General features: G+C 32.5%; 2 protein-coding genes and 1 long non-coding RNA gene across 3 annotated transcripts; 1 reads left to right on the top strand and 2 right to left on the bottom strand.

The window, feature by feature from the left end:
- Positions 1-4,440: 4,440 nt before the first annotated feature.
- On the bottom strand, positions 4,441-5,449 carry LOC145013935 (uncharacterized). Its single transcript, XR_013665315.1, has 3 exons — positions 5,353-5,449; positions 4,753-5,033; positions 4,441-4,573 (listed from the first exon to the last, which is right to left on the bottom strand). It is a non-coding gene; the product is annotated as an uncharacterized LOC145013935 (long non-coding RNA).
- Positions 5,450-7,359: 1,910 nt separating this feature from the next.
- LOC145015128 (serine/threonine-protein kinase STY46-like) lies at positions 7,360-12,222 on the bottom strand. The gene is made up of 16 exons (XM_078973576.1): positions 11,599-12,222; positions 10,582-10,696; positions 10,388-10,482; positions 10,198-10,302; positions 10,015-10,069; positions 9,793-9,903; positions 9,644-9,694; positions 9,248-9,414; positions 9,051-9,158; positions 8,904-8,977; positions 8,656-8,831; positions 8,476-8,571; positions 8,307-8,387; positions 8,144-8,197; positions 7,930-8,064; positions 7,360-7,756 (listed from the first exon to the last, which is right to left on the bottom strand). The coding sequence occupies exons 1-16, from the start codon at positions 11,805-11,807 to the stop codon at positions 7,697-7,699; spliced, it is 1,692 nt and encodes a 563-aa protein (XP_078829702.1). The 5' UTR covers positions 11,808-12,222; the 3' UTR covers positions 7,360-7,696.
- Positions 12,223-14,029: 1,807 nt separating this feature from the next.
- LOC145016265 (uncharacterized) lies at positions 14,030-14,551 on the top strand. The gene is made up of 2 exons (XM_078974641.1): positions 14,030-14,330; positions 14,442-14,551. Exons 1-2 carry the CDS (start codon positions 14,030-14,032, stop codon positions 14,549-14,551), a joined length of 411 nt encoding a protein of 136 aa, XP_078830767.1.
- Positions 14,552-26,401: the final 11,850 nt, after the last annotated feature.

Genomic DNA, 26,401 nt, shown 5'->3' on the forward strand with positions numbered 1-26,401 from the left:
TGACTTTATAATCAAGGCTTCTAGGTATGTTAATTTTTTGTTCTTTTTGACTCTATGATATATTAAGAATGTATTTTTTTTGAATTTTTTTGGCTTTTTTTGTTTATTGTTTTTGACTTAATCACATTGAATGCATACGAGTGATTGACTTTTTTTTTTTTTTTTATCCAGTAACACATAATATGAATGTTTTACTCTTTTATTTTATAGTTTTGATTTAATCATATTGAACGTGTATGAATGTTTGACTTTATTTTGATTTTAATATCAATTATCAATATATGAATTTATTAATGTCAAATTTTTATAATGTTTTATATTTTTATTGAATGTGTCTACATGTTATCTCACTCTAAGTATTAATGGTATACATTTTATTCTATTACTATAAGTTAAGTTACAAACATTGGCGTCGATTACACTTTGGTATTCTATTTTCATTTTTATGCCAATATACTTTCGTCGTTTATATTATTTTGAAAATTATGCTTAACCAATATTAACCATTAACCAAAACCGTTAACTGATAAAAACCATTAACCATAACCAATATTAACCATACCCAATGGCTACAAAAATGCATTAACCAATCATAATGGTTATGGTTCGGTTTTAATCAATAACCGAGCCAAACCACCCCATACACACCACTACAGATCATCAAACAAGTTCATTGGTCAAATGTAAACGAAAAAAACATGATTACCTAAATGTGGACAAAGTCCAAAGTCCGTTACCTTTCTAGGTCATTAACCCTAAACGAAAAAGAAAAGTGAAATTAAAGATAAGCTCTCTTATGTACTTCACGTTCCTAAAAACAAGCACATTCCGATAAGTCCAAAGGATCAGAATCAAAATAGCACAAGCCGTCTCTATGAGTAATCTGCGAAAGTTTGCAACAACTTGGTCATTAAATCCACCGAAACAAAGCATCAATGGAATCAAATGTTGGCACCATCTCACCAACTTAGTCCGCAAACTTATGCCAAAGTTGACGAACCAAAGACCATTTCAAGAACTAATTCTCCATGTAATCTTGAACCTCACCACAACACGAACATGACAAAGTGACCAAATCAATCACACGACTATCAAGGTTGCAATCACATTCCGATAATTCTCCATGTAATCTTGAACCTCAAACGTTTGTCGATAACAATTTCTATGAACATAATAATAGACTTAATGTAACATATACCACTCATTTTAATGAAAATAAAGTTTACGCTTCGATGGGTATAGATCGTTGATGAATAAATATATTTCATTATACAAAAGTAATGATTTGATACATATGATTTAAATAATATATGTATTAAGTATTATCATGCATAGATGATACACTAAACAAAAGGTGAACAAAATTATGAAACCATGGATATAAAGAACGTCAAAAACGGAGTTCCTATGCAAAAGTTATGACAATCCGAAGAAAACAGAAATTTGAGTGATAGTTGAGCGACAGTCAGTGACCTGTAACCGTAAAAATGATACTTCAAACATTTTGTTAGGTTCCTTAAACTATGAATTTGGAACTTCAAACAATTTTCCCTTAATCACCATTCAATCTAGTATTTAATTCTAACTCTAACTTTTTCTGCCCGAAAAACACCAACATTGTTGTGGATAAGACCAAGACAGAGCAATATTATCTTTCCCATTAATGAATCTTCAAACGATTCGTTAAGTTAGCTACACAGCTCGTTACAAAAACGTATTAACATTTTGCAATTAAGGAAAATGTCTAGTATTTGATTTAATTGCCAACCTTTTCGTTTCACAAAAAAAAACTCACACTTTGTGAATATAGTCGAATCGTAGCAAATGAGATTCCACTATTAATGTACTTTCAGACGACTCATTTGCCTAGTTGTGCAACCCGTTAGGTGAATATTTTTATGTTCTACGAAGGTAAAATCGAATACGACAACCTAACAACTTGAAAATTTTCGCAAGAAGTCGGATAGGGGCGTACGGGACGCGTAGCCCAAGAACGCACCACACGGCACGCTCTCAGCCACACACGTCACCCAAGATATGTTACTATAAATCGAAAGTGCATCTGGTCTTTCTCCCTCACATTTCTCTCTCGATTTCTCCTGGACTCTCTCTCTCTCTCTCTCTCTCCATATATATATATATATATATATATATATATATATATATACACACACACACACACACACATACTATATGTAACCTTGCGCATTGTGCAAGAATGCATTTAGGTGGTCAAAATAATTATGGGAAAAAAATAGAAATATGTTGGAATTTATGTTTTTAGTCATGTTTTGGGCATTAACCGAATTATCAAATAACATAAAAATCCATCAATTTATATTTTGATACTATCTGATATAGTCCATACCTTATAAACTTTACTTTTACTTTTATAATATCCAATATATATCATAAGTTTTTGTATAACATTAATATAATCTACTTTTATTATGTCCTATAATATTTTTTTTGGATAATATGAGAAATAAGGTATTTTGAAAGAGCTATTAATAAAAAATATTGAACTAATAAATTTTGTATTACACTATTTATATTACACAAAAACATCCAAGGTTTCATATATGAACTTTCAAATATTAAACATTGAAATTAAGAATGAAGTCATACAAAATATATCATTATACATAAATATCATCAAGAGTTCTAAAATCAGTCGATTAGTAAATATGATATTTTATTTTAATTACATATGTTGCAAGGCGTACGTTTCACTTTATGTTGGTGCGCCGAGAATCATCTTCCTTAATTTGTACCTAAAAAATTAAGGTGAATAGGAATATAATATAGATATTATTAAACATTAATATAAATAATTAAAAAGGGTATGTGGATCTCCTACCACCAGTTAAAGACAACATACATCTCTAGTGATATTGATTTCTATGTAAAATTGAAGTAGTCATTCTATGTACACCTTGTTTTCTAATTACATAAACAAATATGAGTAACCAAACATAAAAATGTTATCTTTATGTAGGAAAAATATTTTGGTTAACTAACAAATTAAATAATATAAGTTTAAGAGTTAGGAGTTTCAAAACATTAATGATTTTATTAATCAATCAATTAAGTAACACATGTTGAAATTTTTACAATCATTATTAAAAAACATTTGAAATATTAGATTTTAAATTAATTTTGGTTGAAGTGTTTTGACCTCTCTCTCTCTCTCTATATATATATATATATATATATATATATATATATATATATATATATATATATATATATAGAGAGAGAGAGAGAGAGAGAGAGAGAGATGGAAAGTATAACATATATATGGGTTTTAATTAATTATCTTTTTTCAAACGGTACAATTACAAAACAAAAAAATATATTTAAAATATTTAATTAAATATTTTCGACATCACCCTATATAACATATGATCAATATATTAACGATTAAACCACAATATACAACGACCGTATTACAATAATCCAAAAACGAAGACAATATAAAAACGAATTAGTATAACAAACTTACAAATTAAAAGCTCTAATATATTAGCATATCTCCAAAAGTGGTCATAAGACCTCAACCCAACACAAAAACCTTTAAGTTTGTTTTCTTTCTAAAATTTATATATGATTTGTATGCATGTCTTCACAAAAGATTGATTTTTTTATAGTAAACTTTTCACTAAATGCTAATTACACATAATATAAGTTATAAAACTTTTGAGTGTTAAATCATAATTAAGAAAACTTGAGTTGCATTAGTTAAAAATAAAGATTTCAAATGAATGTGGTTTGAGGAAGTTAAAAAATGGGGTTTCAAATGCAGGAGATTCAAGAAAAAATGTTAGCTTTATAAGTATGTATGATATATATATATATATATATATATATATATATATATATATATATATATATATATATATATATATATATATATATATATATATATATATGGTTAGGTTATTTTGTTTTTACTAACTATTGTGTGTCAGAATGCACAGATCTGGACCGTCGGATGGTAATCAAAGGTCATGATCTGAGGGTCTATGATAATAGAATATGATAGCATGTACCGTATAATCACACAAATTTCAACATAAGGGCATTTTAGTCAATTAACCTATATTAAAAAAGGAAATTTCGGATTTTTAGGGATGATTAATTCCTTTATTTTTTTAAATTTTGAATATTTTAAATTAATTCAAATTTAAAAATCCGATTTTATTCTGTCAGAATGATAGAATGCGAACCATAAACTTGTAAATATATTTTTCGATTTTATTCTGTCAGAATGACAGAATGACAACCATAAACTAGTAAATGCATTCTGAAAGAATACACAAATCAATTCTTGAACTAATAATATAACAATAATTACATTGTATGATTGTGATTCATTGAATAATAACAACATTATGAAAGAAAAAATAAATAAAAAAAAACATCAAAATCTAACAAAAACACTAATTTATTCTGAAAGAATATTATTTTTACGCAACACTTTATACATTGTAGCATAACACATTCTGGTATAATATACTCTCGTTCTATATGTTTTCTTCCTTTTCCACATCAATGTTAGCCTCTTCAAAACCTAAATCCAAAAAGAAAAGATAATCAATTTTCAAAAAGTAAACAATTCAATGCATTATAATAGAATACAACAATAAATATTCTTATAGAATAAACTATTCTTCCAGAATGGTTTTGAATATTCTTAAAGAATTAGTAACATATTCTATCAGAAACGATATAATAGAGAATTGTAATTACCGGATTTAATTTGAAAGAAGAATTCCAAAGCCAGGGTAGATAGGAGCACGAGACTTGAACCCGATGATCTTCCCTCCCGTTTTAAGCTTACAAGTCTGGGTTGCTAGCGGTTTTTTCATTGAAGCTTCCTCCAAAGGGCAAGAGGGAATCTTTGATTCTTTCTAAAACATCGGATGTGTCAACATCAAAGTAAGGCTGGTAAGCAGCAACTGTGAATACCTTGAACCAACCACTACTTTGTTATGCTTCTGATGAACCAGATACTGGCTTTGAGAATGTATCTGAAGAGAAAATATTACAAAGATTACATCTCTAATAAGTCTAACTGATAGTTGTTCATTAGTTGGTAGTTTGCTAGGAGGATTAAAATAACATGAGTCTTGTTTTCCAATTGGCTAAGGTTTTAGATAGGTTAACTAAGTCATGATGCATTCAAATCCAGAAGACACTTAAAATGCTAGTAATCTAAGCCCTAAAACTCATGAAGTTTATATGGATTTAACTATGTAGCTGAACTAAATGAGATCCATTAACTAAAGTTACTAAATTGCAGTAGATAGTTGAAAACTAATAAGATGCTTAAAGAATTTAAACACACACCATCGGCATCGCGGGGAGGTCCAGAAACGCCTGATATTTTGCCTTGTGTTCCAGATGGGGGAAAGGTTTGGAGAGTTGAATCGGCAACAACCAACAACCAAATTACTTAATGCTTACAATATAATCCAGCTACCAACGAATAAATTAGGGTTCAGATCTAGTATCGAAGTGATGAAAACGCAATTGAAGAAGAGGAGAAGTTTTACAGGAACAGATCCAAAAAGATTCTGGTTGTCAATGGTTGTGTAATTTCTGGACATCATCTTGAATTCCCCTGTATCAAAAGTATGGTACCGATCCGGAGAGTATTTCTTCTTTGTTTCTGGATCTCTTGTCGGCGCTAAGCTCCCATACCCTAACCCTAACTCGTCTTCTCTCTAGCCGCCACGATCCATTCGGAGTTTACCCAGCCGCCATCTTCACCCCTCTTACTTCCTCCACCGCTGCCAACCTTTTGCCTCCACCACCGGTGTTGCGAAGCTGCTGTTGAAGACGTGAACCGCCACCCCCTTCACACTCGTGTTTCGACCGACAAGGCCACCGACGGCCTCTTGAGGCTCTGCCGACACTGTTCCAGTTTTCTTGCTTCTCCTGTTTCCTCTCCGCAGCAAGAAACCGGCATCCGCTGCCTGCCGCCTCGAAGGTTGATGAGCTCGTGGTGTTTCTGTTTTCACCGAAGCACGGTGACGAGTTCAAGGCCTGTATTCCGACAGGCTTGTATTTCACGAATAGAAGCATGTTTCAGATCATGTTTGCGTGTGGATGCTTGACTGGAAATCATGAGGTTTGGAGTTGTGTTTAGAACGATCATTTTTAGAGAAGTAGGGGGAATCGGTGGTGGTGTTATATGAAACTGATAACCTAAATTAATGGGATATTTATTGATTTTATTTTCTCTTACCATAATTAATTATAGTGTAGATTACTCTTATACCCTTTTATTATTTATTAGTGATTTAATTATTTTTGAATTCTCATTGGTGCATTTAGACACACAATACTTGCTAAAAACATTTGAACTTAGCTCTCTCTCTCTCTCTCTCTCTCTCTATATATATATATATATATATATATATATATATATATATATATATATATATATATATATATATATATATATATATATATATATATATATATATATATATATATATATATCCATTTTTCGGCCGACGAGCCACTGCCAACCACCGTGTGTTGCCACTACCACCATTGATCAACCCACCTGCCTACCCCCAGCTCCGACCTAACCTCTGAGGACCCTCCCTTGCCTCCGACTCCGACCGCCTAACTCCAAACGCTGCATTTTCCGGCCGACAACCAACCGTCTACGTTTTTTGGCAACCACAGACCTCTTTCCGGCGAAATATTTCCCTACCTTTTTCGACCAAAAATCCGGTGAAACACTCCTATTTGATATTCGAGTTTTCAACAAAAACACGCTATTTAAAAGCACGCTTCGGAAGTGAGTTCACGGCCCCATTTTAAAACCTTTTACATTTTCGGGAAAGAATACAGGCTTAACTTTTGCCAATGTGACACATTCAAAATTTGGGACACCCAACATATCTTTTGTTAACCCTTATCACTTTTTCCTTGTCTTCATTTTGTTTTGTGATTTTAAGAACTACTTTCAACTCACATGCCTTGCCAAGAACTCATTTGGTAATAACATAGCAACTTAGGTCTAAATAAAGATTACATTCAATTAGATATTTCATCCATATAGTTGATTCGAAATAAAAAAATCGCCTCAAAGCTATTTATTAGACCTTGTCATCACTTCCGACCACCCTAAGATATGCTTAGGAAGACATTGTATTCACGCCAAAATAATTCAAACCCCTCGCCTACAACTATTGTATTTCAACTAAAATATGATATTTGGTTATAAGTTTGATTAAACCGAGTTCCTACGAATCAATCAACCGTGTTTGCCATCACTACGATTAATTTTAAATCACATACATTAGTACCATTTCCTTCAAAACACCAACAAAATTCGTCTTTCCAATAACTTCTGATCAATCTTTCCATCGAACTTCTCATAACGATATATGATACATTATAGATACAAATCGTATGCCCGTGTATGCTTATATGTTTATACATCGTACTAACAACTTTTCACAAGCATTGCTAAAAACCTCTTCCTCACAGCTACCCAAATTCTTTTTCACATATTCTAGGAATGGAAAGATATGGTACAAAAAACAGTACTACATACAACTAGCAAAACAAAATTATTAAAGGGTCGAGAAGTTACCTATTATGTTACTTTCAAACTTACGCGCTATTCAAAGGATGTGGTGATAATCATACATCATACATCATACATCATACATCATACATCATCCGCTTCTACAATATTTCTTCTCTTGATAGATCTTTTCTCTTCTAGTACCTACACGTAGGTCCCATTTCTTACGCATGACATAACATAACACACAACACATGCCACAGATGTCAACGAGACAAAAAATTACAATTCTTTGTCACACTCAAATAGTTGACACGTGAGCTGTGTGGAAAAGACGTAAATACCCTTTATCATTGAAAGACTCCTTAAATATTTACCATCTTAGACAAATTCATCAAGATTGTGATTATCTCGGAAAATTCCGGCCTCAGAGACGGATCTTGCTGCCAACATTGCTCAAGTAGTCCCACAATCCCTGGATGAGTATGCTTTGGAATCACAGGCCTTAAACCCTAAATTTAAGGCAATGTTTCAAATAAATAACAAATCAATAAACCTGTGGCATTTTGGTAATTATGGGAACATATATACCTTTTGTACCACACCTATCGCTGCCTGAAGTGGAGTCAAGTTTGCATATGGAAGCTGCCAATTAAGATTAGTCGGTTTACGTCTTTTTGATCAAATATTAGATTTCATTTTCTTTAATCTTTATATTCAAATATTAATTTTTTTATTTTGACTTTGGTCAAACCTTCCGTGTTAAGAGCTCCCACAAGACAATGCCAAAGCTGAAGACATCTGCCTTGTGATTATATGGCCGGTGTTCAATAACCTTCAACAATACAAATATTATATTTTATATATTCTTTTTACCAATATATTATTAAAAATAATTGATATTATGGTAAAAAAATTATAACCTCTGGAGCCATCCATCGATAAGTTCCAGTTTCTGCAGTCATAACTCCAGATTTATTTTGCACTCTAGCAACTCCAAAATCAGAAACCTTAACAATCTGTGAAAAAAGAAGCAGAATAATTTAATGGAATATGAATTAATAAAAAATTTAAGCAATTTAGAAGAATTTTAGTTTGCTTACTCCATTTTCATCCATCAAAAGATTGGCGCTTTTAAGATCTCTGTGGATTATGTTATTTTCATGCAAGTAATTCATTCCTTTTGAAACAAGAATTGCTATTTTGAGTACAGCTGGCACATCAAAATGACCTTTTTGGTTATGTAGGAAATCATACACACTTCCACCTGTCATATATTCTAAAAAAAAAAAAAAAAGATTTCAGGGCCAAAATTCAAATTTCAAAAGCATTATTATTTATAATTAATCACCTGTAACAATACAAAGATCTGGAGGTTTTGTACATGCACCTATAAATTGGACAACGTTTTTGTGGCGTATTTTCCTGCAAGGTGAAATTTTTTATGAGTGTAAAATACCTAAAAAGCCCTTGAAGGGGGGAAATGAATGTAACAAACCTCATTATATAGACTTCTTGAGCGAATTCTCTTTGCACATTTTCGTTTAAATACTCATCTTTGAGAGCTTTTATGGCCACATCTTGAGTACAATATGTACCTTTATACCTGTGTATAAAGAAACAAATAATAATTAGAAAAATGGAATTGTAGTTACGAATTTTATGATACATAACTTGTGGATAAATTCAACTTACAAATCACCATATGATCCACCACAAATTCTGTATTCATATTTCAAAAGTTTAACATCAATTTCCCAAACATCACCCCCATCCACAGGCATCTTTACACTTTCTTGAAAATTCTTTTTCTCCAATTCCTTAAAAGTCAACACTTTTGAATTTTTTGACCATGGTACATCCTGCATTCAACTTCAACATGTAAGAAACAAAAATGTGGGCCCCATTGGACATAACAAGACAAAACAGGTTTTACTGTGTTTCATTGTTTAGGGTTTAGGGTTATAGGGTTTTAGGGTCCCACCCGAAAAGGTGGAACAAAGACTTGGTCTAGATGTTTTGTTTGTGTAAAAGACGTAAATGCCCTCCTAATGCTGTAAAAATGGTTTAAAAAGGTAGGAGGTTGACCACCTCAACCCTTGGTATTTCTGTTGCTAGTACATCTCTGAGTTTCTCAGTTTCCTACAAATATATGGAAATAAATTACAATTTCTGAAAGAAGGGCTAAAATTTTGACAATTTTTTTTTATCATATTTAATAAATAAATATAGTGAAATACCTCATAAGGCCAACCATAAACAACAAAGACATCTAATGAGTAACCATCGGTTGTTGAAAAGGCATGAGCTTCTTGAATATTCAAGCCAATCTCAGAGAGAAGTGAAGTCAACTGAATACAAATCACAATGAAAGGAGATTATAGTTATAGTTAATATTTAATACAATAACTGTTGTATATAAATGTATTTGTAAGTTTTAAAAAAAAAAGGAATGTAAGTACCTTACACAGGAGTTTAGGTTTATCATTTGTTGAGATTGTAATTTCATGCAAAGGCCTACATGATTTTGAAAGTCTTGTTGTTATATCGCAAAAATAATTAAGAATACACACAAAGAATTGAGCAAAAAACAAATAAACAAAAACATAATAATCAAATAGAATCAAACCTTTCAGAAATATTACCGAAATAAGTGCTGGTTTGCACTCATAACTTTGATTCCACCTTCTTGATTCGATTTATTGGCCTCAAAAGCAGATTTTACACCAAATGCAGGTGGTGGATGATTGCTGTAAAAAAATTAAAAAGTTTTTAATAATTATTTTGTGTTATAACTTGAAAGCAAGATTTAGGTGTTAATTTTTCAAATCATGCCTTTTCCTGAGTGGATGGATAGAAATTTGAGCATCATTCATCTTTGTATAGCTTGAATTAGACTCACCACCATTTTCATCAGTGCTAGAATGAAACTGCATGATAAAGTTTTTTATAAAACTTTGTACATGAAATCAAGTAATCAACACCCTTTATATTACATTAGTAAATTTATTATTTATTATTTTCCATACCTGAATAAGGCGAGCTTCAAATGCAGGTCTAGTAGTTGGGTCATGTGCCATGTGTAATAACTTTTTATGCATAAGAACTTCTTGTGCTCTTTCAACATTCACATCCAAAGCATATCTGCAAAGATTTTTTTATGATATTAGTGATAGAAATGGTTCAAAAAAAAATGGCACCAGAGTTATGATCATTCATCATTGGATCCCAAGAAATCAACTGTTGTAAATTTAAGTAATTGTAGCTTTGTGAAGGGGATACAAGAATAAATTTACTGTTTAAAATACTTGAGAATCTGCTTTTGACTAAAGATCCCAACAACAAGCTCTCCACAACTACTACAATAATTTGGGTATATTTTAACACATTTGAAAACGACAAGTTTGCCATCAAATTAGACTGGTGAGCATAAAAAAACAAGACTTTGTCAATTTCGAGTAAAATATATGCACTCTTAAGCTTTTAAGGTCAAATATAGTATTTTTTAGAGACAACTTGAGCTTCAAATGTGTCATAGATTCAACAGAAGAAATTTTCCAATTCTAGTAATTGTTGAAAAAGGTTAATGCAAAACTTGTCGAGATAATTTATGAAGCACATAAAGTTTAATGGTTGAAATCTGAAATTGGTCGGTTTTCACCTCCATGGTCAAGGTATCTATCTTTCCTGAAAGGATGGAGTAGAGTAGGTAATAAGAAATTAAGAATATACACACCATTGCCTTTTCTACTATTGAAATTATGCTTTACGAATTTTAACGTACTTTAGATTCCAAAAGAAGAATGAAACTGTAGAAGAACAGGATTCAAATTCAAAAACGGGATAAAATTAGTATGTGAATTTCGTACACCAACTGTTTGTAAAAATACCAGCTGAACATCTGACGAATTGCAGTAAGTTTTGACATAATCACCTTGTTTTGAAGAATTGTCTTCATTTGATGATGCAATATATTGACAAATTCCATAACGAATCACTCGAATGAAGAGAAATTTAGGGCTTCAGACGACTGAATTCAAAATTACCTAACAGGAAGACGATTGAAATGAGACCATAGCTGATCTTCAAAACCAGGTTGACATGCCTCTTCACAATCCGACTCTCTAAGTCGGCGAAGAACCTCCTGATAAACCTCAACCTTCGGTCTCCGCTTCCTACTCGCAACCGCTGCCGGCGACGCCTCCGAAGCTCTGCTACTACAACAACTCTCGGTATCTCCTCCTTCCATCACCATTCCTTCACCACAACGTCTCCCTAACCACGATAAACTAGCTTCTCGCTTACATCCAAAAACTACTCATAAATGAATCAAACAATCACACACAACGAAGAAACCGAAGATCAACGACAAAAATCGTGCTCACTAAACAACAGTAATGAAACAGTTTAAAGCACAAGAAAACAAAGGTTTAACAATGGTGAATACCGCCCTGCTCAACAATGTTTCCTTTTATATATATGGTAGTTCCTGGAGTCCAGAGCAAAAAGCTCTAAACCCGAATAAAAGTACAACATTTAGAGCATAAAATACAAGATTTACAAAAAGAATCTCTTGGAAATCAAGATTTGGCGTCAACTTTTATCTGGGGAAAACGATAATGGCGTAATGCGCACCCATTGAGCGGGTATCGACGTGGATTCAAGCCATTCTTCTTTGCCTTGCTTACTTCACCCTTTTTATTGGTTTTTTATAACTCCATCGATATCCAATTGAAAGATTCATATGTGAAATCATTACTTTAAGCACCCCTGTATTTTCATTTATTTGTCAAAAAAGTATATATATAACAAAATGGTCATCTATTTTGGAATTGGTCAGTTTCGGAATACTTATATGTTTCAAATGTGGTCTCATGCGTGATGTATTATTTAGGTCATCTTCCTGATCTATATGCCAATCGACTCAAATTCTCTCAAAATTTGTACATGAGTAGGTGTTTACAATTCTACAAGAAATTACATGGACAAAAAGAAGCATGATATCGGATGATGATTGATATCTTATAAGGCTAGAGGGAGTGGCCTCGCCACCCCTCTCGCCAAAAGAGTCTCTCAAGCAATGTTAAACCATTCCCTTAAAGACTCGCTAGTTAAGTCGCTAGCTATGGGTCGTTATGGACTCGGCGAGAAGAGATAAAAAGATTATTGGGTTGTTATTGGTTGCTTACCTTTTGTCTACAAAACTATTGGTTGTTTGTTTTTTTTTTTTCTTTTTCAAAATAAAACCTATTTAAAATCAAACACTACCAATCTCTATATTTTTTGTGCTATATATGCAAAACCTATGTGTCATAAAAAAACTAAAAAATCTTTAGTAACAATGTGCTAGTAGTGTTACCAGTCTCTTCGACCTAAGGAGTAATAAGGATGAAACACATATCAACCACAAAACAATTTCACCAAGTTGGGATTGGTCAACCAAAACCTTTATTGGCATGGTACATGCTCTTCCTAGGGTAAACAATGTACGATTTGTGTACGAGCTTGACCCAACCCACCCATATAAAGTGTAATACGTCTCACACTTGTGTGTCAAAATGGGAGGGTGAAACAAGTTTCGTCCAAACTTTCATGGACAAGTAATTAGTTTATGATATATGAACAAATAGATCGAATCTGGGTATGTATTTAACTAAAAGTCAAATAATCAATTTTATAGTCGTTGTAATAAAGTAACCATCAAAGAGTAAAATGAAATTTACTTATGTACATTTTCTTTTAGACTATTGGATATGGGCAACACCCAACCATGTTGATATACAAATACCAGTGTTACAATGCGGGAAACACCACCTCGAGTGCACATTTTCCAGCGTTACGACTTACGCAGGTGTGCGTTGCGATGGTAACAGGAAAAATTCGACCGTTTGGCTTGCAATGGACAATTTTAAAATTGTATATTTCATAAAATAAAAATAATTACCTATATACATACATAAACAAAACTTTAATTTTTACCACTTTCTTTTATTCTTTTCTATTTTATATAAACTTTCAATAATTCAAAACAAAAATATATCATTTTGATCCGTTTCATTTGTTCAACGATGATAACCACGAACATGATATCTTTGTGACTGTGATGTAACAGTATTCTACGGACGTGCTACTACAACCAGATCTAACTCCACTACTCACATGAGGTGTGACGTTAAATAGAGATCGCGAAGAAGGACACAGATGTCTAGTTAACAATTATTTTGAGGATAATTGTGTCTACCATCAAAAAAAGGTTTCGTTCGCGAAATAATGTATTTGAACGGATAGTCAATGCGTTGGAAAGCAGATATCGTTTCTTTCAAGTTTTGTAAATTATAATATAGCTTTTAGATAAAATAAATACACCTTTGTACATATTTAACATATGTTTAGGTATAATTTTCCCAAATTGGGTACAATGTTAGAGGTAAGTAAGGTTTCAGAGGGTTGCAGAAATGTGTTTCGCCAATTAAGATTATGGTTATAGGGGAGTCACCTGATTCTATTGACGATTATATGAGAATACCCAAGAGAACTACACAAGAAAGTTTGTATAGACTGGCGAGAGGTGTTGTCGAAACATTCAGTGACAAATACTTATGCAAACCTTCATTAAAAGATATGCAACAACTATATGCATTGCATGAACAAATACATGGTTTTCTGGGTATACTTGGAAGCATTGATTGCACAAAGTGGACATGGAGAAATTGTCCTGTGGCATGGAAATGCCAACACACAAGTGGTCATCCATGGAGCTCCTTCATTAATATTAAAGGTTGTTGCTTCCCAAGACTTATAGGTTTGACATGTTTTCCTCGTGGTTGTGAGTTCCAACAACAACGTAAACGTTCTTGATCAGTTATCAATATTCGGTGATCTTTTTCAGGAAAGACATCATATGCTCATTTCACAGTGAATGTACATGAGTATAAGTTTGGGTATTACCTTATGGATGAAATATATCCACCATATTCCACGTTTGTGAAGGCGTTTTGACACTCGGTAGACCCAAGAGACAAAATTTTCAAGAGAAAACAGAAAGGAGCACATATGGACATGAAACATGTTTTCGGAGTTCTGAAATCAAAATGACACATAGTTAAACATGCGGCACGCCCGTATGAGTTAGAAACTCTCCGCGATATGTATGCATGTATCATAATGCACAACATGGTGATTAAAGATAAATAACGAAATATTGCAGAGTATTCGGCTATGGAACCTAGACACCAATTTCAACTAGGGACAACAAAATATATATAGAGAGTCGTTGATATCAAGACCAACGAAAATACAGGTAACTTCGAAAATACAGGTAACTTCGAGAAGACTTGACAAATTATATATAAGATGGTAACGAAGATGAATAATTTAGGGAAAAAAATATAACTTTTTTTTTCAAGTTTTAAATGTTTTTTTTCCTTTGTTGTCAATATTATGTTTAATTTAGGATTTATTAAAATATCATGTTTTATTAATTGATTTATTTTTTTATAATTATTCAAAAAATAAATAAATAACGAAATAAACGATGAGATGGAAATTAGATGGTATTATAACATGTTATTTGACATTATTCATTTTCACACATAATGTTATTACACCATATATGAATAAGATGATGAGATAACAACTTTTGGGTGCGATAACATGTGATTTAAGCTTTCAACTTTTGGTTAATGATTTCTATCCGTCAACATGTCAAAATTAAAATTTTCCAGTCATTCTAATAACAAATAAATATATTCGTCGTTTTAAAATCATCATTTTAAATTGTATGTCCGAACACCCCCATGAAAGTATATGTGTATTCATTCGGAGTCAACATTTAATCTTAACGTGCTATTGGTATATATTTATGCAAACTTGTTTTTGAGAACATCAAGTGTTACAACTTACAAATTATAACTTTAGGGAAAAAAATATAACTTTTTTTTTCAAGTTTTAAATGTTTTTTTTTCCTTTGTTGTCAATATTATGTTTAATTTAGGATTTATTAAAATATCATGTTTTATTAATTGATTTATTTTTTATAATTATTCAAAAAATAAATAAATAACGAAATAAACGATGAGATGGAAATTAGATGGTATTATAACATGTTATTTGATATTATTCATTTTCACACATAATGTTATTACACCATATATGAATAAGATGATGAGATAACAACTTTTGGGTGCGATAACATGTGAGTTAAGCTTTCAACTTTTGGTTAAGGATTTCTATCCGTCAACATGTCAAAATTAAAATTTTCCAGTCATTCTAATAACAAATAAATATATTCGTCGTTTTAAAATCATCATTTTAAATTGTATGTCCGAACACCCCCATGAAAGTATATGTGTATTCATTCGGAGTCAACATTTAATCTTAACGTGCTATTGGTATATATTTATGCAAACTTGTTTTTGAGAACATCAAGTGTTACAACTTACAAGCTCTTAACGAGAGATGTTCAATTAAATGTGATTTTTCTAAGACTGTTGGGTATGTGCAACGCCTACCGGGGTGTTTTTGGGCGTTATAACGCACAAACACCACCTCCATTCATTGTTATTGGGCGTTATACGCATGAACGCTGCTTCCCGTTACCATCACCACCTTTAATTGACGTCGTTTTTCTTCTTACGCCGGTGTGGGCAAGAGCCTAAGGAGCAAAATGTGAACTATCAACTCTATAAGGTAAATGTTATATGAAAACATTGGGAAAGTATAAGGAGGTTAAATGGAAGTTAAGTATAGTTTGATGATTCCATATCCAATAGCACCCACCAACATCCTCCCATAGAATAAGATTCTATTATTAAATTCTTTAGATCCCTCTATAAAAGTATCAATAAAGGCCAATCCTCAACCTGCCCCTATAATTAATTATCCAATAATACATGATTGCTTGAATCAATCAAATATATACTATTCATAATCTATGAAGGTTATTAAGTTGTCAAAATGATATTTGGTATTTTTATCAAAAAGTGTAAGATTTGAGTTTTAGTTTCTTTTTAATGTCACTAAAATTTTATTATGGGTCATATGATTTTTTTTATTGTTGATGTGTATATTTTTAAATATATATGATACGTATGCACAAACCATATAGACTTGGATATTAAAAAACTTGACACCATAGTTACAAAAATGTTACATACATATACATATATATGCAATATATGCGTAAATACATTTATAATTTGGTATTTCCGTATTTACATTCTTTTCGATGTTTTGATCCACAATAATACAAGGAAATGTTGAAAACTATTATTTCTTCGTTAACAAAACATAATAAAAATAAGGATCTAAACACAGAAAAGTAAATTATGTTTCACTGAGTTTAAAAACTCTATCTCGTTAAAGTAGAAAAAAAAAGAAAAAAAGAAAAAGAAAGATGTGCGTAAGTGATGTTCATAAATTTATTTTATCTTCTTCTTTTAGAACATTAGTCACCTTAAATTATAAAGTATGTGGGATTCGAATTTTAAATAACCTTTTTTGTAGTGCATAATTTTTAAAAGATCATCATGAATCACGTTTCATAAACAATTAAAACCCAGAGTCAAAATTTCGTAATTGATGAGGATGGAAGGTATTTATTTTTTTCATCCCTCTCAACTCATTTGTTAAATCATTGTCATATCATTCTTTTTTCTTTTCATTTTCATCATTTTGATCCAACAACGCAACAATACATTTTTTTGAACGGCAAAAATTTTATTAAACCATTAGCAAAAATTTTATTAAACCATTAGCAAGAAGCTAGAGGAACAGAGAAACAAGAAACAAAATGAGATAAAAACAGATTATATGTGCGACAAAGGAAATATACACCACGATTCCCAGTTCAAGAGAAAACCATTCCCTCTATTTTTAATAAAAAGGAAAGCCAATGATTTTATGTCTTCAAAGACCTTTGATGGAGTTGAATGTAGTTTGATGAAGATCAAATCATTCTTTGCTCTCCATATTCCCCATAAGGGAGTTAGAAATATAGCATGCAAGACCTTTTGATGGGATGCCCCTTGAAAGTAATTGTGTTTTCTTGAGAGAAGATCTTCGATTGATGTGGCATGAGTTACATCCACATCACACCATGTTTGTATTAAGAGCCAAATCTCCTTTACTTATCGACAATCAAGTAGAATGTGAATAGAAGATTCCACCCCCAACCCACAAGATTCACACAACGTTGGGTCCATTCTAACACCTCACCTTTCCAGATCCATTTTGGAGGGTAACGGTTCAACGCAAATCTCTATCCGACGAAGTTGATCTTAATTGGGACCAATTTATTCCAAAAATGTTTATATGCTAACGAAGTGCATACATTGGATTCCCACAAACCTCTGAGAGAGAGCTCACAGAGAATTTTCCATCCAAGTTGGCGAGCCATTTCCAAGTGTTATTGTAGTTATGGAAGACATCCGCATTAATCTCCAGTGTACATCTGTTTATCTCATCCAGTTCCATCAAAGATCTAGGCAGCCGACTCCAACTCCATAAGCAAAGAGGTTTGCCATCTGATTTGGTGCATCTATCCATAACCGTGCATTGTTTTATGGATTCTAGTTTAAACAAGGATGGATATTTCTATTTCAAAGTATAATTACCCAACCATTTTTCATACTAAAACGATGTCAGGTTCCCACAACCAAATTCTTTTTAAAAAGGGCTTGCAAATCAATGTTATGAACATGGAAATAAGTTGTAATACTTACAGTGTTCTTCCAAAGCCCATAAATCGCCAATCTGACATGAAACATCTTCCAGGATTTCACCATTTCATGTATCGAGACAATCAACTTTGACCAAAGGGCAGATGGTTCTGTTTTCAATCGCCACAACCATTTAGCAAGTAGTGAGAGGTTGGCAACTCTCAAACTTTGTACCCCTAGGACTCCTAAACTTTTTGGAGTTAAATGAACAATACATAAACATCAATTTTTTCATCTCCTTCAACTTACTTATTACTTTTTTTTTTTTTAAATAAATACAAACTAATTAAAAACATAAAAACTAATTTACAAAATAATTAAAAACATAAAAAATACACTTTGTTGTAATTTTTTATATGAGTTACAAGTAACCGAGAGAGACAGAGAGAGAGAGAGAGAGAGAGGTAAACTCTACAGTTTTCTTCAATATGTGATACCATGACTCGTTGGATCCGTTGCCATGTGGCAACTATCAACCATCAATCCCGCCACCACCTTAACAACTCTTTTACTAAAAAAAAGTGTTGGTTTTATGCAATCTGCAAACTTTAAAAAACAAACAGTCTTTTCTTGAAGACGACAAATGTTTCGTCCACATCTTCTTATATAGATGTGTTTCATAGACTTTAGTTTTTTACTTCTTAAAAGAGGAACAACACCTTCATCTGTTTTTTTTTTCTTTTAGTTTTTTTTAGAATGTAGCCAGTTATTCATTTAGGAGTTGTTTGGTAGTTATTGATTGAGTCAAATCTAATTAAGTCAATGTCTGATTGAGTCAGACTCGATAAGAGGTATATCAGATGTTATATGACCATATAAGAGACTTCCGATTGTAACATCAAACGGTATGAATCTGGCCGAGTCAGAACCAACCTCTTATTAAACCTAATAAAAGACATACCAAACATCTATTCAGGGTTGTCAAATATATACCACAAAAAACCAACTAAGATATTACCAACCGAACCAAAAATGTTGGTAACCAATATGTTTGGTAGCCACCATGTTTGGTTGGTAGAACCAAACCCAATTGAGTAATAATAGTATGAGTGTTATATAAAATTTTCAATACCATTGTAGTATTGTATCAGCCAATTCATATATATATATATATATATATATATATATATATATATATATATATATATATATAGGACTAGGTTAATGTGTTTCTTACATTTATTGTGTGCTACAATGCACCAACAAGAATTTAGTAAAATTAAATAATTATTTAATTAAATAAAGATAGATATTAAATGATTTCCATGATTATATATATATATATATATATATATATATATATATATATATATATATATATATATATATATATATATTAAATGATATCCACAATTATAATTCTCTTTTTATGGAAATAATTAAATTCGTCATTAATGTCAGCAGTAACATTCTTTTCATAATGAATTCATAGCTAGGTTTTTATGTATGGGTTCGTTGTTTGTTTCAGGACCCAGTCACTTAAAATACAATAAAATTGAATGAAATATGAAGATTGTATTCTACTAGAATACACTCTCATTCTGCTAGAATACACTCTCAGTCTCTCAATCTTGTAGATACGAATTCATTCTGAAAAAATATTATTGTTGACATTAATTACGAATTTAATTAGTTTCCATAAAAATGAATTATAAGTATGTATATCATTTAATATACATATAACTTTTACTAAATTCTTATTGGTGCATTCTACTACACAATAGATGTGAGAAACATTTGAACCTACCTATATACATATTAAATTCATGTTTGCACTTCCATTGCTTTAAACTCATTGTCGAAATTAATAAAATGATTTTGGATCGAATTTTCAATCCCAATTATTATAAAACTAAGTTTCACATAACTCTCATTCATGTGTCACAATGTTGTAGAACACGAAGATTCTCATTCACAAAACTCATATACATGCTGATATATATCATTATCAGCATATGTCAACCAAATTTATTAGTAGCCAAACAAATTGATACAAATATATTTGACATGATAGTTGTAGCAAAAATTTTATACCAACTATAATCGATACGATACACAGTTCACAAAAAAATAATCGATACCATACCAATTTCACTATTACGTCTACTTACTCACCTTTTAAAGGGTAAATAAAAAAATCATTGTTAGATGATACTTTAATAAATTATGATATAAATGTAACATTCTGAAAATTCAGGTGCATCTCTTAAACACTTCTTGTTTATCAAGTTGTCAAGTTTGGCCCCTAAAGGAAAACGTATGGCTATTGAGTACGCTAGACATACTTGTCACACCCCCAAACCAAGGATGGCGGAAACGTTCGGGGGTGGAGGACTTCATGTATAGTATCATAACCACAATTGCAATAGTAATTTAAGCAAACACAACCAACATATATATAATTGAAAGAGTTACATCATTGTATGAGTTACATGTTTCCAAATCAATTACAATATGTTAACAAAACATGAAATGTTGACGCCTTAACGTCCCATCCTCAAAATGTACTTTGGTACCTGTTTAGTGATTTCCTGAGAATACAAGTTGTTTGAAAAAGTGTCAACACAAAGGTTGGTGAGTTCATAGGCTTTTGTCTTCAAACTTGATAAAAGTCTTTCTCTTGTAAAAGTCATGTTTGTTTCATAAAAATCCGATATTTTCCTTAAAATTTGTGTAATGTAGTCTTATAACCGAATACCAAAATTTATAAGTAACCTCTCTTACTAATAGAAAATTATATGTGTTTAAATCGACATGGACGCGTTTGAATTAAATGAAATTCCCGTAAATTCTTATGTTTGTTAATACTTTCTATGAGTTCATTATAACCATGCTATGACCTAGTTGGCCTGAAACGACGTTCTTCAGACGTCGGAAATGTTTATGACATTTGTCACCCCATACCTGTCGGTCTAACTGTTGCATGCAGTTAAGGTGTGGGTTTGTCAAACCCAATATAGATCTATATACAACTATCATGCTCTTCCTCCAGGAGACTCTGGTTACAATACAAGACTTAATGGTAAGTGTGAAGCGAATGTCTCACAAAGTCTTTAACAAATTTACGTGTAATGTAATGAAAATCTCTTATTGTATAAATGTACAATCTTTGTATGAGTGTGTTATGTAGTGTATCATAAACCATACCTATTATAGTTTATCAAAAACAAGGGTAGTAATGGTAACGTACGTAACCTATATTCAACGTAGTTCGTTCAATTGTTTGAGTAAAACGGATGTACTTTGATTATAACAATCGTGTTATCCTTTATATTTCATATGTATATCTATATCAAAATCCATTTATTAACTGATGCATATTCATATACCAAGATAAAATATCATTCTTTTGTAATAACATACATTCACATAAGGATATACACCTTGCTCAACATGATACAAGATGATAATAATATGTTAGCATTTTTCTGTTGGGAACAACTTCGATCACTGTTATTAGAAAATTTATGAAAACTTCATAAAAGATCCAAATCAGAATCCGTAAATTCTGGGAGTTTGGATAATGAGTCTAGTTTTTTCATAAATTTTTCCATGATTTTTAGTGACCTCCAACTTAGGTGAAAACGTTCATAAACACAGACTGGTCCGGTTTGGTCCTTGAAATGATAGACAGTTTTGTAAAAATCACCATAAATTGTAGAAAAATCATATGGAGATGTGCAAGTAGCCATTTTAAAGATAAGAACTTGAAATACTTGCACCTTTTACAGTTTTGAAAACAAAAATGTTTTAGTTGACCAAACCAATCCGTGAATGGAGTCCAACTTTTCTGATGTAAGCTGTTAGAAATATTTAGTTGTGTTCTTGATGATTTAACTTGTATTCTCCCCCTTAAAACATAGGAAAATATGAAAATGTAGGGGTATGAACTCACCTTGAGTGATGTAAGTGGGTGGATGTTGAAGGAGAGAAGTGTTCAACTCAAGAACACTTGAAGATGCCTAGAAGATTTTCAAGAATCAAACACCAAAGTGATGGAATTTGTGTAAGCATTCTTTGATATGAGTAAAGGGAAGTGTAATAATCATAGAGATGAGGAATTATACTTACCATGAGTGTGAGAAAGCTTGATAATCAGCCTTGAATCTCGAAATATGAGTGAGAGGGTTGAGAGAAAAGTGATGTTTGATACTTGGTGGAAATGAGGAAAATGTGTGAAGTGAAGAGTGAAAGAGGGTTCTCCAGCTCTTTTTGGACGTGAGTTTGCTGGGAAAATGAGTGGGGTAAGGCCTTGAGGTGACTAGGAGTAGAGAGGAGTACAAAGATTGGTCAAAGGAATGGGCATGGGGTGGTGGTTTGTGTCAAATATTATGACAAGATCCACACTCCACCTCAAGATCTCACTTAAAAGATTTTATTCTCAAATAAATATTTTCATGAAAATATGCCCAAATTATGATTACTTAGGGTCTTATATGTTAAAATATGATTTCTGGAGAAAATCTCGCGTTAAAATAATTAAAAACGGACTTAAAATGGAGAATTAACCAAAAACCGGGTGAAAAACGTAAAATCCGAAGTCTAGGGCCGAAGTCTCGGTTATCAGCAGCCAAAACCGGAGTGGCTTAGTTGCCTGGTGCGGTCCAAGGAGAAGGAGCTGCGGATGCGGAGGTCGAAGAAGGAAGGCGCTGCGGTCGGGCTGTGGCTCGCTACTGCGGCTGCACCCGATTGCGGTCCGAAGACTACGGCTGCTCAAGGGGCCTCGGATCCAAGAGGACTTGACCCTTTAAGAGAGGCTTCGGTCCTAAGGGTAATTTCCAAGATTTTTCCCTTCTTTGAGTGGTTCCTTATCAAGCCAAGTATCGGGATGCCCCAATTGATTATAAAAGTTTCAAGAGAGATGTTCGAGAGAGATTTGGGAGAGATTTTACAATTTTGGAGAGATTTCTCATACAAAGAGAGATTTGGGAGAGATTCTCGATAAAGAGAGATAAAGTGAAAACGATTGAGAGAGGTTTTGTATGTGGCACTTGTGAGTGTTTGGCTTCGCAACACAAGGTCCGTAAGCCTCATTAAGCCATGTTTTAGTGTCTTACACACTCCCGATGAGTGTGCATTAGTGTTTTATCGCCTTGGTTCATTGTTTACCGCATTTAAGGCTTTGGAAAAATTCAATCACACGGATTTTTCAAATGATGTTTTCTCATTAAAATAGCAGATTGTTTAGTAAATACACAACGTAAACCCTAATATGCAAGGGCTAATTGAGTCGTCTGGTTTGACTTTTTGACTTTGGTTGACTTTGACTTGACCCGAATTTGACTATTATCACAATACTGAAGAGTACACTGCGCGTACTCAAGCGCTTACTTTGGATGCGGACTCGCCTAGGTACGTTGGGCTTACCGAGGGTTACACTGGGCGTAGCTGGCCTAGATGTAAAACCCTAATTGTGGCTGGTGGACTATAAAAGGAATGATATGGTCTTGTCCCCAGCCACCATTCCACAGAGAGAAACCCTAGGAGAGCAATATTATCATTCTAAAGCTGGTGTGTGAGTGTTCTCAAGCTATAAAGTGGCTTTTTGTGTTAGTAAAGAAGAAGAGAAGGTTCTTGTGGAGGCTAGAAGTTGGAGTATAAGCTTGGATTTGAGTTCTATAGAGGGAGGAGCTTCACTCGAAGGTAAAAAGCTCAAAGCTTTCATGGTCATTTTTAATTTGTGCTTCATGGACGAATTTTTAGGGTTTTTGCTCCCAAGGTGGAGACTTTATGAGCAAATGGTCTCCATAAGCTTAGATCTGCCATATTTCAGAGTAATATGAGCTGTGGGTTCATAAAAATCCAATCTTGGACGTGAATATTAAGTCATGCATGAGATAAAGGCTTTATGAGGAAAGAGGAAAGGTGTTTAGAGTGATTAGTGACCTTTACAACCATACAAAGGCTTAAAGGTTTCGACTTTATGGATTAAGTGGCCTTAGAATAGTCAGATATGGAATTTGAGCTCATGTCTTAACCGTTTAAGACCAAAAACCAAGAAGAGCTGAAACCGAGACTTACGTTGGGCGTAACTCTCGGAATGCACAACATAAGGGGTTGAGACCCCGATTCTGGATCGCCGGCGTACGCCCCGCATATAGAGATGGTACGCGCCGCGTACTGCCGTCTGTTGAGTTTCGTTGACTTTTAGGGTTTTGGTCAACATTTGGACTTTTGAGTCAGGGAGGGGTAAAATGGTCTTTTACCCTTCTGTAGGATTATAGGAAGGGTTTAATCTAGCCTTTGAGAGCCGTTGTTTATTGAGGAATTTGTCTATGTGGTTAGGCGGAGGCTAGATCAGTATTCCGAGTTAGAGATTATCCGAGATACTCGAGGTGAGTCTTCTCACTATACATTACCTAGAGTGGTATCTATGTGTAAATCGGAGGGTCTTGTGTGCTATGTGTATGTATGAGATTATGTGCATTGTGATATATGTATGCTACGTGTTGTATAGACCGGACCCGAGGGTCCAATGATATAGACCGGACTGAAGGGTCCAACGATACAGACCAGACCGAAGGGTCCAACGAGCTATGACCGGACCAGAGAGTCCAACGAGCTACGGGACTGGAGGGTCCTGCTGAGACGTATCGACTGGAGGGTCGTACTGTAGCCTCGAGTGGCGTATTTGTTGTATGTGGTATTTTGGGGAACTCACTAAGCTTCGTGCTTACCGTGTTATGTGATATGTGTTTCAGGTTTCTCAGGATAGCGGGACGGCACCGACTTGATTGTTCACACCAGAGAAAGAGTTATGTTTTGAAGATCATGGATTGTTAATTAATCAATTATGGAGTTATGTTTTGAAAATTTAACAAATGAGATTGTTATACAATATTATGAAAAGTATGCATTTTAAAAATGAAAATTTTGTTTTAATTTTCACGTCGTTACAATAAAATATTATTATAGTTTCTTTATTTAAACGAAGAGGTATGATAGTTTGTCGCAATCATATCATATTAGATTTTTAATAACATTTACCCCTTTTTAATATTTTTGTTAAACATCGTTTTCATGTTACCATGGTAAGCTAGGAAATTGTTGAACCATTACATATACTATTGGTAGTACCCTACTGGTGGACTATTGTTGATGCATAAGTTTTTTTTAATCAAAACATATCAACATGAATCTAAAATATATGAGTTTAAAACATATAAATAAAGTACTATATATACATGCAAATTATATTTTCAATAAATATACAATACTGATTTTCACCCATTAAACCTTGCTAGTTGCTAGGTAGCTCTCAAACTTCTTCCCTTGAGTTTGGAAATTTTTTGGAGTCAATATTTTAATCGCGTCTATAAATATGTATTTGAATCGTTGAACATAAAGCGGAATAAATAATTCTTGAACCAATATGAATGAATAAGTTTGACATAAACAGAATGAATATTAGGACTAAGTGCAATATACCTTACTTTTCTGATTGAAGCCACCATTTTAAAAAGAAAAAATAAATAAATAAAATAAAATAAAATCCCCGATACCCTTTATTATTGGGTTAGATTGCTAGAAGGTTACAATTAAACTCCCTTCTACACTCTGATTAATTTTTCCAGACCTAACACTTATTATGATTTCATTTGCTAATGTTCTTGTGAGTCATCATTTACATTCAAATATCATGTTTTTATTATTTAATATATGTACTTTAATTCGGAATTAGCCATTAGGATGTTATAAATTTTTTGTTTATTGTCTTAGCCTTAGTTATATTCATTATGAATATTATATTTTAAGTCTACTTGTTTATTTAAGGGTAAATTATATATGATGCTTTCAATTCGTTTGCATTTGTTTGTTTATAAGGCTACTAAGATGTCGTAGTTTCAAGCTTTAATTCATCTTCAACAGTGATGAAAAAAGGAATAACCAGATCAAAGATGTAATGATATATTGATATTTGTTTTAGAGTAGGTCTAACACTAAAAAAATGTCAATACCAAATCATTTAAAAATAACATATCTTATTTTAAAATATAAAAAAAAAATATTACATAAGCTCTGAAAATATTTTATTATAAATCAAAGTTGTCAAACTGTAAAATATTTTTATTGTGATAACCAAGAAACATTTTTAACAAAATACAAATTAAAAAAAAAAAAAAACTTACAA

This window comes from Lactuca saligna, chromosome 9 (genome assembly GCF_052625555.1).
Source record: "Lactuca saligna cultivar CGN05327 chromosome 9, ASM5262555v1, whole genome shotgun sequence".
NCBI lineage: Eukaryota > Viridiplantae > Streptophyta > Magnoliopsida > Asterales > Asteraceae > Lactuca > Lactuca saligna.

What these genes read in the sequence shown, in the direction of transcription:
- LOC145016265 (XM_078974641.1), top strand. Translation starts at nt 14,030, where the DNA reads ATGGTTATAGGGGAGTCACCTGATTCTATTGACGATTATATGAGAATA. An exon ending in CTCCTTCATTAATATTAAAG is followed by an intron (nt 14,331 to 14,441) that starts GTTGTTGCTTCC and finishes GATCTTTTTCAG; the next exon opens with GAAAGACATCATATGCTCAT.
- LOC145015128 (XM_078973576.1), bottom strand. Translation starts at nt 11,807, where the DNA reads ATGGTGATGGAAGGAGGAGATACCGAGAGTTGTTGTAGTAGCAGAGCT. An exon ending in TTTTGATGGATGAAAATGGA is followed by an intron (nt 8,572 to 8,655) that starts GTAAGCAAACTA and finishes CTTTTTTCACAG; the next exon opens with ATTGTTAAGGTTTCTGATTT. An exon ending in GGGAGCTCTTAACACGGAAG is followed by an intron (nt 8,198 to 8,306) that starts GTTTGACCAAAG and finishes CTTAATTGGCAG; the next exon opens with CTTCCATATGCAAACTTGAC.